Source organism: Micromesistius poutassou (assembly GCF_964030765.1).
Source record: "Micromesistius poutassou genome assembly, chromosome: 9".
NCBI classification, from domain to species: domain Eukaryota; kingdom Metazoa; phylum Chordata; class Actinopteri; order Gadiformes; family Gadidae; genus Micromesistius; species Micromesistius poutassou.
This window is the reverse complement of record NC_140279.1, coordinates 17012894-17030184: the sequence shown is the minus strand read 5'-3', so window position 1 is coordinate 17030184 and position 17291 is coordinate 17012894. Positions and strand designations below refer to the sequence as shown.

Below are 17291 nucleotides of genomic sequence, written 5' to 3'. Positions count from 1 at the left end.
GATGGTGCTATAGAGATGCTACAGAGAATAAATTTATATTTATTCATATTCACATATTTTGCATTTTTTTGGTGTATTTTGCATACATCCCTCTGGCCGTATTTTGCCATCCACTTTGTCACCATTTTACAGCCGATGTATCACAGTTTTTTGACAGCTCCTTGGGGTATGGTGAGCCAGGTTTAGTGAATATTTAAAGAGCCCTGACATAGATTTATGTATGTCATTTCTCCCTGTGTGTTCTCTTTCAGGTTCCCACACCCTCCTACTGGGTTACGTTTTTTTTTCTGACCAAGAAAAGAAGGAGAAGGCAATACCAATCTGCGTATCGCCCTCCAGAGGTGTAGGCTATGTACGCAGCTACATTTACCAATCAATCATTCATCAGCTGCAGTTAATATTGGGCAAAACATCAGATCCACAAATGCGACAAGTTTGTTCTGTCCTGAAAGTGGGTGTTGCTATCATTTTACAAAGCACAAGTAAATCATTTTTGTGGATTGCGGTGGGCTACACGCAATGTGAAATGTCTCTGTGAGACAAACTTTATTCACCACATTTTACAGAGCTATTGGACACAACCACAATGATGCAATTCAGCAGAGCCATTCGAGGTACAGTGTTTCGCATTGGGCACATTAAGTGCTTTAATATCACAACTTAACGTCACAATTTGATGTATTCAACTTTAACCAACAACTCAGCGGTTGTTGCATCCGGAACCTTTGGTGAGTCCTCGTGTTCTCAGTCGGCGGGACTTCGGAGCAACGCCCCGCGGCACTTCCTGCCCACGTGAGACGCACATCCCCCATGCGTTCAGGAATCAACTTCCCAGGAACCCCGCACGCCACACATCTGTACGGTGGACTATTAAGAGTTATATAAAAGTTATACTCTAGCTACATGACTCTCGAAACCAGCATGGACGACATGGAGGATATTGAGGACCTGGAGGAGGAGGAGGAGGAGGAGGACGAGCAGCTCGGCACCGAATCTGAGGAGGACGACAGCGAGATGTCGGACTCCGAGGTACGGAGGACTGGACTGTGTGCTGCACGGCCTGGGCATTATCCCTATAAAGCTGTGTTTATCATTATAAAGCATTCATTAGAAGGCTGTTGTTGATCATTATAAAGCTGTGTTAATTCATTATAAAGCTGTGTTTATTCATATAAAGCTGTGTTAATTCATATAAAGCTGTTATGTATCATTATAAAGCTGTGACATTATCCTTATAAAGCTGTCGTTTTATTCATTATAAAGTTATGTTTTGACTCATCATAAAGCTGTGTTTTTATTCATCATACAGCTATGTATTCACTCTTCATAAAGCTGTGTTTTATTAATTTTAAAGTTATGTTTTGACTCATCATAAAGCAGTGTTTTATTCAATATAAAGTTACGTTTTGACTCATCATAAAGCTGCGTTTTGTTTTCAGCTTCAAGATGCGTTCGCCAAAGGGCTCCTGAAGCCCGGGATGAACGTCCTCACAACCAAGAGCAAAACCTTCGTCAACAACGTGGTGAGTCCAGCAGCACACGGTCGTTGTGTCGTGATACTGTACAACTCTGTGGTTTTTAAATGAAGGATTGTCTTATTTATTATTATATTATTATTGTTAACGTAGCGTATGTCGTTGTCCACCGTGCAGGAGGGCATCCGGCAGTCTCTGGCTGAGCTCTCCAGGAGCCTGCCGTGGGTGGAGCGGTTGGATCTCACCAACCTGCCGACCGAGGACATCCTGGCCCGGGCGGAGGGAAAGCTCCCAGCGGCAGACGGCGCCGTGAATGCAGACGATGATTTCCAGAGAGAGATGTTCTTGTAAGTATCCTCAAAGGGTTGTGCCTCTGTCTCTTCCAAGTACGATTGATGCAAAAGTTTGATGTGTGTGTGCGCGCGCACACACACATCAAATGTATACAGACAGTCTTGCTCTGTATGCTCTTTGTGTAAATCAACGTATTAACTCCACGTTGGTTTGTCGTAGTTACCGCCAAGCTCAAGCCAGCGTTCTAGAAGCCCTGCCCCGTCTGAAGAAGCTCAACATCTTCACCAAGAGACCAGAGGACTACTTTGCAGAGATGGCCAAGTCAGACCAGCAGATGACGAAGGTGAGAGCCATGTGTCAGAGGAAGAGCGGACTGGAGTACTTCATATTTTCCTGATGATGGCGGGTTACTGGTGTACTGTACCGTTAATGTCTTTGGCTCTCAACTTATTCCGCACCTTTTATTTATTCATGTTATTGTGTCCAATATGACTGTCAGTTGAAATAATCTGTAAAGATATCTAAATGAATATCGATGACGTAATATTCATGAAACATATTGCATTGCAAATTTTGTCAATATCGGGATTTCGATGTTAATCTGGTCCGATTTGTCTGCCAAGGGGTGACTGACGCTGCCTTGGTGTGAATCTTTTCAGCCATTCATCTATTTACACACTTTGTTTTGTGACATTAATATGTGCGTTTTGTGTTTGCTTTTATTTAGATCAGAAAGAAACTCATTTCAAAACAAGCCATACTGGAGAAGTCCGAAAAGGCCAAGAAGCTCCGTGAGCAGAGAAAGTTTGGCAAAAAGGTTGGTACTTTTATGTGTGTGTGCGTGTGTGTGTGTGTGTGTGCGTGCATGCGTGCTTTGTTTTGGTAAAGGGGGTAATCCACTCAGAGGTGAGCTGTTATGTAAAAGGAACTTCCTGGTTGTAAACGTTCCCTAACCCCGGCGCTGTGCGTCACTCCATGAACAGGTCCCATGGGAGCAGATTATCAGGGGGTCAGAGTATTGTTGGGGCATGAGCGTGTAGGTTGACAGTTGAATGTGTTCCAGGTCCAAGTGGAGGTGATCCAGAAGAGGCAGAAGGAGAAGAAGGCCATGATGAACGCTGTGAAGAAGTACCAGAAGGGTAAGGAGGCCTGGAGGCCATTGGTGTGTGTGATTGATACGCACTGCTTCATATGCAAGTTATTCTGAACTTGTTGAGACGACAGAAACGCATAAACTAGAGTTCAGTTTGGACTTCTTAAGAGTGTATTTGTAGTCATTCCCAGAGGATATTGTAGAAACTTGTGGGACAACAGTTGGATGGCTCCTAATGATTTTTGGTAGATTATAATATGATATAAAGCATATGAAACTTATTTAAAACCAACATATACTTTATTTTTCATCAGAATGTTAATGACGTTATGACTTGTTCCTTTTTTTTTCAAGGTATGACCGACAAACTGGACTTCTTGGATGGAGACCAGAAGGGGCCTGCAGCCTCTGGCCAGAAGAGCAAGGCTGACGCGGCCAAGAGAGGGTAGGAGACTCTGCTCACATTACTGCCGTTCACTCGCATGACTACCACTCGCTCTCATTACAGCTGCTCTCTTCAGGGTGAACGTTGAGTCCCAACTGCCAAATATTTTGGCCCACGCCCGTCGTTCTGGCTACTCCGATATGTCTCTCTCTCCTTATATAACATAACGTTTTTTTCTACATTGTTGAAGAATTGCTGGCTTCCACTAGACTGGGTTGCCCCGCCTATTCTGCCGGCGATTTGAGTTCACCCTGCAGAAGGGTCTGGAGAAGAGCAATACATTTCTTTTTAGTTTCGATACGTTTTTGCAGGAGCCAATCACCAAGCTGGCTTTTCCCCGCTGGCACGCTATCGGATGTTTCAACACAATGACGACGGGGAAGCGACGGCAAGCAGCCAATTGTGTACAGAGTCAATTTAACTCTGCCCGTTGATCACGCGTCTTGTGCTGAAGAAAATGACAGCAGCTTCCCCAGACTAACGTGCAATCTACCATTGAGCTTGGTCTGGCAATAGCCAGGCTAGGCTTCCACAACATTTAAAAACATCTGGTCTATATGGCCTTGCTTACCCTTGTTTCTTCAATGCAACTTGTGATTGGATTTGGTTTTCAGTTATCTGATTATGGGAAAGGTTGCATTGAAAAGACGAGTATAACCCAAGTCTACGACCTTTGGGGTTTCCATGACGATATCACATTAGTGACAGACGTATACAACAGTGTGGTCAGACCTGAAGCTCTCCTTCTACACAGTGTTGTGACGAGCCTGAGCTTTGGTCTGTCCTGTCCTCTATTATCACATCATTCCCATCTAAGAAAGAACCCTAACGCTCGATCCCCTGACCCGTCCCCAGACCCAACGCCAAGAGGAAATCCAAAGACGACCGCTTCGGCTTCGGGGGCAAGAAGAGCGGCAAGAAGTGGAACACAAAGGAGAGCCACAACGACGTGTCGACGTTCCGCTCCAAGACGGCCCACGGGAAGGGGGGCAAGAAGGGCGGCAAGAAGGGCGGCAAGGGAGCGCAGAATGTAGGTCCACACACACACACACACACGACCGCCCGGTACGTTACCTGTTGTACGGCCATTCCTCTAACACCTCTTTATCTCTTGCTTTCAGAAGCGGCCAGGAAAATCAGTGCGCAAGAAGATGAAGTCTCACAAATAAACATGAACATTTTTTGATAACAAAAACATTGTATATATGTTTGTGCCTGTATTGATGTTGCATAAAATAGGCAGTATTATATTGGAACGTCTTTTAATTTTTAAATGAGTTGTGCTGTTTCATGTACTATGCAAGTACGTACACGACAAAGGCTATGGATGTGTTGTGGATGGCCGTCTTCAGGCCGCTCAGCTGAGGTTGTGAGTCTGTTCCTTGAGGCGCCAGGCAGCGTCCATGTATTTGGTGATCTCTGTGTTCTGACGATGGAAACTCAGTCTCCTGTCGCTGCGGTCCGAGACGATCTGGGCAGGAAGAAGGATGGAGAACATCAAACACTATTGGACAAAGACAGAATAGATGGGAATTATCGGTTGTAATTTGAGTAACTTTTCTAACAATTAGTTAGTTTCCTCTTTGGAGCGCCACTTTGGATTTCTACTGTACTTGAAGTCGTTTGATATTTGCTTTTTGACGATGCATAAACTACATCTTAAATTAAAATAAACAAGGTGTAAGAAATCCGAGCTGAATGGTTGATGTCGTTTTTACCAGTAGTTAGGTGATGAATGGCTGTTAACCAGTGGTTTGGAGGTGAATGGATGATGTGTTTACCAGTGGTTTGGAGATTAATGGATGATGTGGTTTGGAGATGAATGAATGATGTATTTACCAGTGGTTTGGAGATGAATGGATGATGTGTTTACCAGTGGTTTGGAGATGAATGGATGATGTGTTTACCAGTGGTTTGGAGATGAATGGATGATGTGTTTACCAGTGGTTTGGAGATGAATAGATGATGTGTTTACCAGTGGTTTGGAGATGAATGGATGATGTGTTTACCAGTGGTTTGGAGATGAATGGATGATGTGGTTTGGAGATGAATGGATGATGTGTTTACTAGTGGTTTGGAGATGAATGGATGATGTGGATTGGAGATGAATGGATGATGTGTTTACCAGTGGTTTGGAGATGAATGGATGTGTTTACCAGTGGTTTGGAGGTGAATGGATGATGTGTTTATCAGTGGTTTGGAGATGAACGGCTGATGTTTACCAGTGGTTTGGAGATGAATGGATGATGTGTTTACCAGTGGTTTGGAGATGAATGGATGATGATGTGTTTACCAGTGGTTTGGAGATGAATGGATGATGTGTTTACCAGTGGTTTGGAGATGAATGGATGATGTGTTTACCAGTGGTTTGGAGATGAATGGATGATGTGTTTACCAGTGGTTTAGAGATGAATGGATGATGTGTTTACCAGTGGTTTGGAGATGAATGGATGATGTTGTGTTTACCAGTGGTTTGGAGATGAATGGATGATGTTGTGTTTACCAGTAGTTTGGAGATGAATGGATGATGTGTTTACCAGTGGTTTGGAGATGAATGGATGATGTGTTTACCAGTGGTTTGGAGATGAATGGATGATGTGTTTACCAGTGGTTTGGAGATGAATGGATGATGTTGTGTTTACCAGTGGTTTGGAGATGAATGGATGATGTTGTGTTTACCAGTGGTTTGGAGATGAATGGATGATGTGTTTACCAGTGGTTTGGAGATGAATGGATGATGTTGTGTTTACCAGTGGTTTGGAGATGAATGGATGATGATGTGTTTACCAGTGGTTTGGAGATGAATGGATGATGTGTTTACCAGTGGTTTGGAGATGAATGGATGATGATGTGTTTACCAGTGGTTTGGAGATGAATGGATGATGTGTTTACCAGTGGTTTGGAGATGAATGGATGTTGTGTTTACCAGTGGTTTGGAGATGAATGGATGATGTGTTTACCAGTGGTTTGGAGATGAATGGATGATGTTGTGTTTACCAGTGGTTTGGAGATGAATGGATGATGTGTTTACCAGTGGTTTGGAGGTGAATGGATGATGTTGTGTTTACCAGTGGTTTGGAGATGAATGGATGATGTGTTTACCAGTGGTTTGGAGATGAATGGATGATGTTGTGTTTACCAGTGGTTTGGAGATGAATGGATGATGATGTGTTTACCAGTGGTTTGGAGATGAATGGATGATGTGTTTACCAGTGGTTTGGAGATGAATGGATGATGATGTGTTTACCAGTGGTTTGGAGATGAATGGATGATGTGTTTACCAGTGGTTTGGAGATGAATGGATGTTGTGTTTACCAGTGGTTTGGAGATGAATGGATGATGTTGTGTTTACCAGTGGTTTGGAGATGAATGGATGATGTGTTTACCAGTGGTTTGGAGATGAATGGATGATGTTGTGTTTACCAGTGGTTTGGAGATGAATGGATGATGTGTTTACCAGTGGTTTGGAGGTGAATGGATGATGTTGTGTTTACCAGTGGTTTGGAGATGAATGGATGATGTGTTTACTAGTGGTTTGGAGGTTAATGGATGATGTTGTGTTTACCAGTGGTTTGGAGATGAATGGATGATGATGTGTTTACCAGTGGTTTGGAGGTGAATGGATGATGTTGTGTTTACCAGTGGTTTGGAGATGAATGGATGATGTTGTGTTTACCAGTGGTTTGGAGATGAATGGATGATGTGTTTACCAGTGGTTTGGAGATGAATGGATGATGTGTTGACCAGTGGTTTGGAGATGAATGGATGATGTTGTGGTTTGGAGATGAATGGATGATGTGTTTACCAGTGGTTTGGAGATGAATGGATGATGTTGTGTTTACCAGTGGTTTGGAGATGAATGGATGATGTGTTTACCAGTGGTTTGGAGATGAATGGATGATGTTGTGTTTACCAGTGGTTTGGAGATGAATGGATGATGTGTTTACCAGTGGTTTGGAGATGAATGGATGATGATGTGTTTACCAGTGGTTTGGAGATTAATGGATGATGTGTTTACCAGTGGTTTGGAGATGAATGGATGATGTTGTGTTTACCAGTGGTTTGGAGGTGAATGGATGATGTTGTGTTTACCAGTGGTTTGGAGGTGAATGGATGATGATGTGTTTACCAGTGGTTTGGAGGTGAATGGATGATGATGTGTTTACCAGTGGTTTGGAGATGAATGGATGATGTTGTGTTTACCAGTGGTTTGGAGGTGAATGGATGATGTTGTGTTTACCAGTGGTTTGGAGGTGAATGGATGATGATGTGTTTACCAGTGGTTTGGAGGTGAATGGATGATGTTGTGGTTTGGAGATGAATGGATGATGATGTGTTTACCAGTGGTTTGGAGGTGAATGGATGATGTTGTGTTTACCAGTGGTTTGGAGGTGAATGGATGATGTGTTTACCAGTGGTTTGGAGGTGAATGGATGATGATGTGTTTACCAGTGGTTTGGAGGTGAATGGATGATGTTGTGTTTACCAGTGGTTTGGAGGTGAATGGATGGTGTGTTTACCAGTGGTTTGGAGATGAATGAATGTGTTTACCAGTGGTTTGGAGGTGAATGGATGATGTTGTGTTTACCAGTGGTTTGGAGGTGAATGGATGATGTTGTGTTTACCAGTGGTTTGGAGGTGAATGGATGATGTTGTGTTTACCAGTGGTTTGGAGATGAATGAATGTGTTTACCAGTGGTTTGGAGGTGAATGGATGATGTTGTGTTTACCAGTGGTTTGGAGGTGAATGGATGATGTTGTGTTTACCAGTGGTTTGGAGATGAATGAATGTGTTTACCAGTGGTTTGGAGGTGAATGGATGATGTGTTTACCAGTGGTTTGGAGATGAATGAATGTGTTTACCAGTGGTTTGGAGGTGAATGGATGATGTTGTGTTTACCAGTGGTTTGGAGGTGAATGGATGATGTTGTGTTTACCAGTGGTTTGGAGAACCAGCCGATCTCCTGGCTCTCCGTCTGGGGGTGGTCGTACTTCCTGGTCGGCTCCAGCCATGCCTTGTGATGGGCTTGTATGAAGGAGTCTGTTTGAAGGATTCTTCTGTCAATGCAATGATTAACCCTTAAAAAACATGATCTTTAAACCAATCCACATGATCGGAAGACCTCTGGAGACTCAACTCAAACATGCTGGGTTTACGCGTGATTTATTTCAGAATTGGAGTCTCTGCCTCTAGACTATAATATATTTTTAGCCACATAATTGATTTCGAAATTATCTTTATTGTGGGGGTAACGTCATGTTTTGGTCGAGCTGTACTCACGGTCCTCCACCGCCTCCTTCTCTTCACCGCGCACCGTCGGCTTGTCCGTCAGAACATGAACTATAACAATACATGGATTAACCCTTATTATTCGGTGTAGTTTAAGGTAATAGTTTTAACGGGACATTAACCTAAATACTTAGTAAACACGGCCATGCACTCACGCTTCTTGTATGGGTTGATGTTGAACTCCGTGTAGAGTTTCTGGGTACTTTGTTCTTTCCGGATGGTTTCAACATGAATTGCGTTTTGGTGGACAACATCCAGAGGTGTCTTCTCTGGTTTGGACATTTTAGCACCTCAAGCAAATCCGCACCTCACTGGGAATGAACGCACTGGGGAAACTCACCATGGAAACAGAAAACAGAAAACATTGCGATACACTTGCGATACCGCGGCCAGCCAGACGGGGGCGCTGTGGAACCACCTTTGATCTGAACGGGATATGGACTTGACATTTGTCAATTAGCCGGCCAGAAATTGCGATCATCAGACAGAAAGTTGTTGCAAAAAAAATCACGGGTGTGTGTGTGTGTGTGTGTGTGTGTGTGTGTGTGTGTGTGTGTGTGTGTGTGTGTGTGTGTGTGTGTGTGTGTGTGTGTGTGTGTGTGGCAAGTAAACCTCAAGGGTCAAGGTTGAAACACACCAAAGCTCACATACTTTGTATTTGCACAATTTCAAAACATAAAATGCAATGAATATATCAGAAATTCTCCAAAAAAGGTTATGAATCACATATTGGGGGCCGACTCTGTAGTAGCCTAGGATATGCCCTTTTTCAACTTTTGCCATAATCATCTAGTCTGACCTCATACCGATCCCACCGTTACCTTTGTTGAAGAGGGTTTTTAAAAAGTTATTTAATCCAACCTACCACTTTTCAACACAAAACGAGCCCCTTGCCAGTCCGCCTTTTCCTTCCCTTTCACCCGTTTTATTGACGACTGAATAAGAAGCGTCTCTTCATGGGATGTTGAAGGATAAGAGGTTTTATTTAACGCTCTTTGTCCGCTCTCCTCTCTCCAGTCTTTAGTCCGTACTCCACTGCCTGTGTGTTGTCGATAGACCCTGGTTCAGTGTCACCCTGCCAGCCCTGCAGGCCTGCATCTCAGCAGGGAAACCAGGCGGTGCACAGCCTCCCCAGTGACTGTGATCCTAAAAGGTTTTCCCTTTCTTCTGCTTGCCTTCTTCTTCCCACCCCTCTCACCCCCCCCCCCCCCCCCCTGGCTCATCGCCTTCACTGCTTTGCTGATGCTGTCCATCACCTCTCTGGTCTTTCTTACAGCTCAGAAAAGTCCGCAGGCGCCCTGTGGTCAGCATCACTTAACTTCCTGCCTGACTAAAAGCGTATCCTCAGGCTCTACCTGTGAGCCTGGCTTCACATGCACCGCAGTGCATCATGGGGGATATGGGTCAGGTGAAGATTGCCGTTCCGCGGGGATTAGTGCCACTACTGTACACCACCCATGGACAGGTTTCAGTAGAAGGTTGCATGGTCCACCAATCAGAGGACTGTGTGTGTGTGTGTGTGTGTGTGTGTGTGTGTGTGTGTGTGTGTGTGTGTGTGTGTGTGTGTGTGTGTGTCAGGGTGGGTTCTGTGGGTCGGTCGGTATCAATGTCATTTTCTTTAACAGAGAAAGCTTGTATTAAAAGTCTTGCTAACACCGACTGAAAATGGTATTGTCTGTGGACCTTGAGGCTCAGGGAGACAATAGTGAGGAAGTCTTGATTTACTTCTTTATTGTTATAATTAGCATAGCGGATCTGATTGTTTGGATTTTTCTGATTAACGTTTGTTTATTGTGGAGTAGTCAATTTATTCGGCACAAATGAGATACATAAATATACATACCTTTGAACCACCTTCGCTGATAAAAGATGTCATCACTTTTATGTACATTACAAAGTTTTTCAATGTAAAAAAAAAAGTACATTTTGCGAAATGTGACATTGTGTGACAACGGTGAGCTGACACTAAACCAAACACGATGCAACGGAGCGTTCTGATTGGACCTCTGGGGGACGGAGGGCCCTGCTGCCGACAGAGTTATCTGGTGCAGCCTCGGTCCACATCTGTTTATGTCCGCTGTGTCGTGTCTTCATTGTTGTGGAACTAATGGTGGACTTCATCCAACACACACACACACACACACACACACACACACACACACACACATACACACATACACACACACGTTTACACCCCCATACACTGCCACACTAATACACTCTTCCACATGGATGCATACACACTTCAACACAAATCCATCATAACATACATACAGTAACAGGACAGGAAACCCTGGCTGAATATAGACACGCAAAGATACAGGCCGGGTTACTTCCGGCCAGTGGAGTAGGGGATACCTCTCTGTAGCTCTAGGGGTACATTGGGTTGAGACTGATTGAACTGAAGGTAAGCAGTTTTTTTTTTTAAAGTTTATGTTGTGTGCGTGTGTGTGTGTGTGTGTGTCTGTGTGTGTGCGTGTGTGTGTGTGTACAGTTCAAGACAGTTGGTCACAGTAAAACTGTCCTGGCTTCTGTTAACAGATCCGTCCCAGAGTTTGCACAAAAAAGATTAATTAAGAAAAGGAGGCCAGCGTTTGACCCTGGGTGAACGAGTACACACTGTGCCACGTTCTGTTCCCACAGATCAGCTGCTTTTCAAGGTATTCATGGGGCAGAGGGACAAAGGCCGCCCTGCTAAAGCCTTACTTGACCTATTTGAACGGCCTCTTGTGGACTGGCGGGCCCCCCCCTCCCCCCCCCACCCCCCCGCCCCCCCCCCCCCCCGTGCTGCCATGTGGGGTTCGGGCTCCGAGCGTCTCACTGAGTACAGGAGGGATCCAGCAGTGCTTCACCTTCTGTTGAATCCTTCCTTCTACATACAGTATCTGCTTAGTGCTTAATCCCCAGAGGCGGTCTGTGAGCAGCACATCACAAGAGTACTGCCGCCCCCTGTGGAGACGTCCCTAAACCAAATGCTGCTGCCTGGTGTCTCTGTGTCTTTCTCTCTCTGCGGTCGCTGGTCTCACGGCCTCTGTTGATTTCCTGGTTGTTTCTCCTCTTTTCTTTGGCCATGTCTTCCTCTCTGTTCCCTCCTACAGCTGAGCTGAGATGTAGTCCTCCACAATAATATCTTGCCCTCCACATCTCTATCATAGGTCAGTAGATGCACGCACGCACGCACACGCATGCACACACACGCAGACACATGTACACATGCACACATGCACAAATGTACACATGCAAGGACACACGCACACAAGTACACACACACACACACACACACACACACACATGCACACCCATCCACACACACACACACACACACACACACACACACACACACACACACAGCTTATACATGACATATTCATCTGCACAATAGTCTCTATATCAATCTTTGTGAAAATCCTCACTTCAGGTCTTATTCATTTTCCGTTACACACACCCACGCACAGGCACAGGCACACAGACACACATCTACTCCACTTTGGATAGTGGTATGGTTCACTTCCACACAGCGCGCCTAATCAGCAGGTTGCGCTCTCTCGCTCTCTCTCTCTCTCTCTCTCGCTCTCTCTCTCTCTCTCTCTCTCTCTCTCTCTCGCTCTCTCTCTCTCTCTCTCTCTCTCTCTCTCTCTCTCTCTCTCTCTCTCACCCCTTTTCAGCCCAGCTGTCATTTCCTCCCCCAGCCCCGAAGGTCCAACCGAACCACTGTATTTATATTATTACATTAACCACTCTAACACTTGTTCAGCTGCTCAGGCGAGATTACAGGCCACACTTCACCAGCCTTTCTAAAAGCTATCATCCGTTAGCGGGCCTCAAGCGTTTAATTAAGTTCATATTGAGTTTCTAGCCTGGTAAATAACACGTGTATGAAGCTACATCAAACCCTTATTTTTCTCTGGGTGTTGTTCTGTACGCTTCAGCGGCTGTGGGGTGATTTAACGTCAGGGTTTCCCTACGGAAACAGCATGAGGCTCCCCCTGAAAAACGATTCCTCTGGACACAAACATTGATTTTTCTCTCTTTTTCTGATGAAGCTGTGTTTGGTGGTGTTGTACGTTATGATACAGTGGAGATGAACTGCATTTATTTCTCGTGGAACTCACACAATGTCATGTATTGAATGGGACTCTTTGACTACCGGCTTGACTATTGATTTATGTATTTGTTGTGTTGCCTCGCCTCGCCAGCCTGAATCTCTAGAGCTCATCTCCGCTTTGCCTCCAGATATGACGCTGGAACCAGTCCCAGGTAGGTAGGCAGCGTGGCTCCAGTCCAAATCCCCTCGGCCAATAGAAGCTCAGTGAGGGATGTAGGGGATAACTCCACTAAGACACCTGGCCCTTTATAGCGACAGACTTTTACTTTCATTCCCTCACTATTGTGCCGCCCCAACATTCACCATTGGGAACTATTACCTCGGAAAAGGGCCCTTCATATGTCATCGCGATTGCAGGATCCGACTGGCTGATACTAATCCAATTGGGCGGTAATCCCGCCTGCCTGACGCCTGCCTCATCACCGGCCCAGACTTAACGAGATTATAGTCTTGATGCAGGGGTACCTATTACTGTAAAAGAAAAGGGTGAGTCCTGAATTCTGACGAAAACACTTTACGGCGGTGATTAGTTAAATCTCCCCCCCCCCCCCTGCTAATCAGATACAGCGAGCTTAAGCCCCTCAGTGGGGCTCAGTCATCCAGCTCAGGGGTGGTTCCTCCTCCTGCAGGGAGAGGCTTAGGTGGAGGACGTAGTGACTGATGGAGGCGTGGCAGCTGGAGGACGGGTGGAGGAGACTCGTGTCTGCTCTGACTCCCGGACAGAGGCCTGACACAGCGGGCCCCTTGGAAATAGGAATGGACATGTGACCTTATGGGTGTTGTATAAATAGGTGCAATACAGTCTAGGGTTAATCAAGCACTTATCGTCGCTGTAAAGTAAATGAAGTCGTTCTTCAGGAAGGTGTTAGCATTTTTCAGAAATATGGAAGAATTTAAACCAGATCGGGACTTTAAATACAAATATTTGTACTATTCTCTGGTATGCTTCATTTGATCAAACGTTTTTCAGTAACCAAGTTGTATCTCCAAGATTCATAGAAGTATTGACTAATGGCTAATGGTTAATGGCTGGTTAAGTTCAGTTAATGGCTGGTTAAGTTCAGTTAATGGCTGGTTAAGTTCTGTTAATGACTGGTTAAGTTCTGTTAATGGCTGGTTAAGTTATGTTAATGGTTGGTTAAGTTCTGTTAGTGGCTGGTTAGGTTCTGTTAGTGGCCGGTTAGGTTCTGTTAGTGGCGTGCAGGTTCATAATGTGAGAGCGGAGACGATCCTGTAGCCAGACAGAGGCATCTTGCAGACAGACTACAGGTGAACCGACAGCATTGTGCAATTAATTCAACCAGCTAATGGATTTTGTAAAACAATATCAATGTTTTATATATCATTTACCACTTGTCAAACATGTATCAGGGCAGGCCTATGTCAGGCCAATGTGCAGTAATTGTAAAAAACTGTACCATCTATTTATTATTTATTTATGCGTACATTACACTACTGCCTTGTACTACTATTTTTTTTACTATATTTATGTTGTGTGTAGGCCTATTTATTTTTATGTTGTGTGTGTATACTTGGATGCTGATACAATTTTGTTGTGCAATGACAAATGAAAGGATTCTATTCTATTCTGTATGTTGTTATCTGTACACATGGGCATTTAATAAGGAAGAGTCATTGAAACCAATGGAAACTGGGTTAGCAGAATGTACACGACTCGATACGTGCCGATAATATTTGCACCATGACCTGATTTACTGCTCATCACCCTTTGGTTAAAAAACTGTGTGGATACCATGGCAACCATATTTCCATATGTCAGGCATGTATTAGAGACTGAGAGGTGGTTGTATCGCTCCTCTATCATATATACCAAGGAAGAGCGAGACATGTCATAACCCTAACCAACATTAACCAACGCACAAACGGAAATATGTTTACACCTCTCTGGATCTGATATGTGGCCTTACTTTGCCAATGCCAGGATGTGTTGGCTCTCATGCACTTTGGTATGCCTGTGTTAAGATTAAATACCAGCGGAAATATGTATCCTCACATAAGCACTCCTTTAGATATTGTCTTGTCCCTTGACGCCATATGATAATTTAAAGGTGCAAGTTCCCACACGACAGCTGTAGCTGCTGATATGAACCTCTACTGGTTCCACTACGAACTAAACCCCCGCCAGGCTGCAACCCGCCCACAGGCGTCACTGGTTCAGACGCCGCCGAGGCAGAGCGCAGAGGAGAGGATCACACGCGCATCGAGACGGACGGCTCTCGCTGTCAGGGATACCTTCCGTTTGTTTTGTTTTTTCGGATGAATCCAGCGATAAGCTGGTTTTGGATTTAACGATGAGGACGGACGTGGGGAAGCTGGTGCTGTTACATCTGTTAGTGATGGAGCTCCATGCCGCTGACGGTAAGAACCGGACACACCGAGGGGGACCTGGCATGACAATGAGAAGCACCCCGGTGTGTTGAGAGGCACAAACCGGGTTGTTAGGAGAGATTTCGGTTCACGCGAATCGGAATTCTGCTGTCACTTGCAGTTTTCAGATTCCACCTGGTTTGGCACGTTGTCGGGTTTTCTATCGCCATAACGGTGACAGGAATCAACATGAGAGGAGTCTCATACTGGGAGGATCCCAGTATGAGGAGTACCCCAGTACTGGGAGGATCCCAGTATGAGCAGCCGCGGTGGTGGTACCACAGAGTGGGCTGGTATGGATCCCAGTATGAGGTGCCGTGGTAGGATCCCAGTGTGAGGAGCCGTGGTGGTATCACACAGTGAACTGGTAGGGTCCCAGTATGAGAGGAGCCGTAGAACCACACGGTGGGCAGGTGTGATCCCAGTATGAGGAGCTGTGGTGGTACCACACGGCGGACTGACTGGGAGGATCCCAGTATGTGAGGAGCCGTGGAACCACACGGTGGACTGACTGGGAGGATCCCAGTATGTGAGGAGCCGTGGTGGTATCACACGGTGGACTGGGAGTATCCCAGTAAGAGGAGCAGTGGTACCAGACTGCTGGGTGTCAACATGCCCTCTTTGTTTGATATTGTGTTGATGAGGGAGTTCTCCCCGTGCCAGAACGCCTCATCCCCCCCCCCTCCCCCCTGAGGAGCAGAGTAAACAGCAGGTGGCGGGTTCAGATCCTGCATAAGAAATGAAGAGCCGCTACAACCACAAGCCAAATGTTTATGCATTGTTAATTGGTCCGTTGATTGCCGTGTGTGACCTCACACAGCGCGTCGTGACCCCTCGGCTCTGTGCTCCCGCGACCGGTGGAATAAACAATAGATGATGATATGTGTTATACATGAAACATGATATCGACACGCGTGTTGTCTGAACCTCGTTCTCGGCTGTAGTAGGCCTATACTGGACCGTTTCTGTTGACATTTTGCTTACGAATGCATTTTTTCCCCCCCCCGAATCCAGGTTCGCATAAGGAGTCTCAGTGTGAGGCGGGCCAGTTCCGGTGTCACAACGGGAGATGCGTCCCGACCCTCTGGAGGTGCGATGATGACGACGACTGCTCGGACAACAGCGACGAGGAGAGCTGCCGTGAGTAGGACCCCGCCGGAGCACCGGGAGAATTGTCTTTTACTCATGGGTCATGGGATCACAGAGTTTGTCCCACGTCGTAAAGAACGTCCCTAATTCCTTCTGTACATCACGGCTCAGCATCATCTGAAGCCCCTCATCTCTACCCCCACCTCCCTCCTCCCTCCCGCCAGAGACGCGTGTGTCGCATCGCCAGAAGTCACCAGTCTGTCATAAGAGTTGTTAATGTTGTCAATGTTCGTTGGAGATTATTTTCGTATAATAGTCTATAACCCTGCTAATACCGGGATTATATTTCGAACATAATCGTGCGTGTGTTATCTTTATCGGGAATGTAGTTCAGATGGATATGTTGATCGTTGTATTGTTTATGAACATTGTTGTAAGGAGTTGAATCCCTCAGAGCGTGAAAGGCCACAGGCAGATAGCGTCTCTAATTGCTTTGAATCAATTTTGTGCATTCATGTAAAGGAAATCACCGCGCAAGGATTGCGTCTGAATTCGTCCCAGTGCTAATTGCTTGAACGGCTACATTAGGCATTGATTGGTCCATTAGTAATGGGTTATCCAATGACACTCTAGTCTCCTCCCCCTTGGGGCCGGGTCGTCTGGGGGCGCTACCCTTATTGGTAGTTATGTGTATTTAGTGGCAATACTCGCGGGGTATATTTTAATGAGCTCTGCCTTCCGGGAACTTGTTTGGTGTGCGAGGCTGCAAGTATTATTATGTTGGTGTTTTTATTTTTGCATTTTTATGCTCTATGATAGAGTGAGATACACTTTGCTGCATATGGATATGCAGCAAAGGACCACGGGCAGGAATCTAATCCTTCTGAGCCTTAACGGTGCGCGCTCTACCGGCTGAGCCACCGGGGCGCCCACATGTTGGTGTTTTTTTTAACAGCAGATGTGTGCTGTGCAGTATCTCTCCGCTGATTAGACGGGTGGGAAGCTGCCGTTATGTTAGTGTCTTCCACTTCCGTTCGCTGTCCCTCCAGCACCATCACGCTGCTCATATTACATAAAGCTTCACAAAACAGAGAAACCGCAACACATTCCAC

The 17291-nt window shown here is 45.5% G+C and overlaps 3 protein-coding genes across 3 annotated transcripts in view; 2 read left to right on the top strand and 1 right to left on the bottom strand.

Annotated features, from left to right (window-relative positions):
- Window positions 1–625: 625 nt before the first annotated feature.
- ebna1bp2 (EBNA1 binding protein 2) lies at window positions 626–5000 on the top strand. The gene is made up of 9 exons (XM_084472859.1): window positions 626–1029; window positions 1440–1523; window positions 1653–1822; window positions 1989–2112; window positions 2497–2586; window positions 2833–2908; window positions 3217–3307; window positions 4163–4337; window positions 4429–5000. Exons 1-9 carry the CDS (start codon window positions 904–906, stop codon window positions 4474–4476), a joined length of 984 nt encoding a protein of 327 aa, XP_084328985.1. The 5' UTR covers window positions 626–903; the 3' UTR covers window positions 4477–5000.
- On the bottom strand, window positions 4662–8879 carry cfap144 (cilia and flagella associated protein 144; the record flags this gene model as incomplete). The annotated part of the gene is made up of 4 exons (XM_084472860.1): window positions 4662–4778; window positions 8245–8348; window positions 8589–8648; window positions 8753–8879. 4 exons carry the CDS (start codon window positions 8877–8879, stop codon window positions 4665–4667), a joined length of 405 nt encoding a protein of 134 aa, XP_084328986.1. The 3' UTR covers window positions 4662–4664.
- A 6132-nt stretch (window positions 8880–15011) lies between these two features.
- Window positions 15012–17291, top strand: part of lrp8 (low density lipoprotein receptor-related protein 8, apolipoprotein e receptor) — a gene marked incomplete at its 3' end in the record, with an annotated part of 44951 nt that continues 42671 nt past the window's right edge. Inside the window, exons 1-2 of the mRNA XM_084472945.1 lie at window positions 15012–15081; window positions 16105–16230. Coding sequence (XP_084329071.1) covers window positions 15015–15081; window positions 16105–16230 — 193 coding nt within the window. The 5' untranslated portion in view covers window positions 15012–15014. The remainder of the gene's footprint in view (window positions 15082–16104; window positions 16231–17291) is intronic.

Coding starts and splice junctions, on each gene's coding strand:
- ebna1bp2 (XM_084472859.1), top strand. CDS start 904: ATGACTCTCGAAACCAGCATGGACGACATGGAGGATATTGAGGACCTG. Junction 1,030..1,439: donor GCGAGATGTCGGACTCCGAG/GTACGGAGGACT, acceptor TTTTGTTTTCAG/CTTCAAGATGCGTTCGCCAA. Junction 2,587..2,832: donor AGAGAAAGTTTGGCAAAAAG/GTTGGTACTTTT, acceptor AATGTGTTCCAG/GTCCAAGTGGAGGTGATCCA.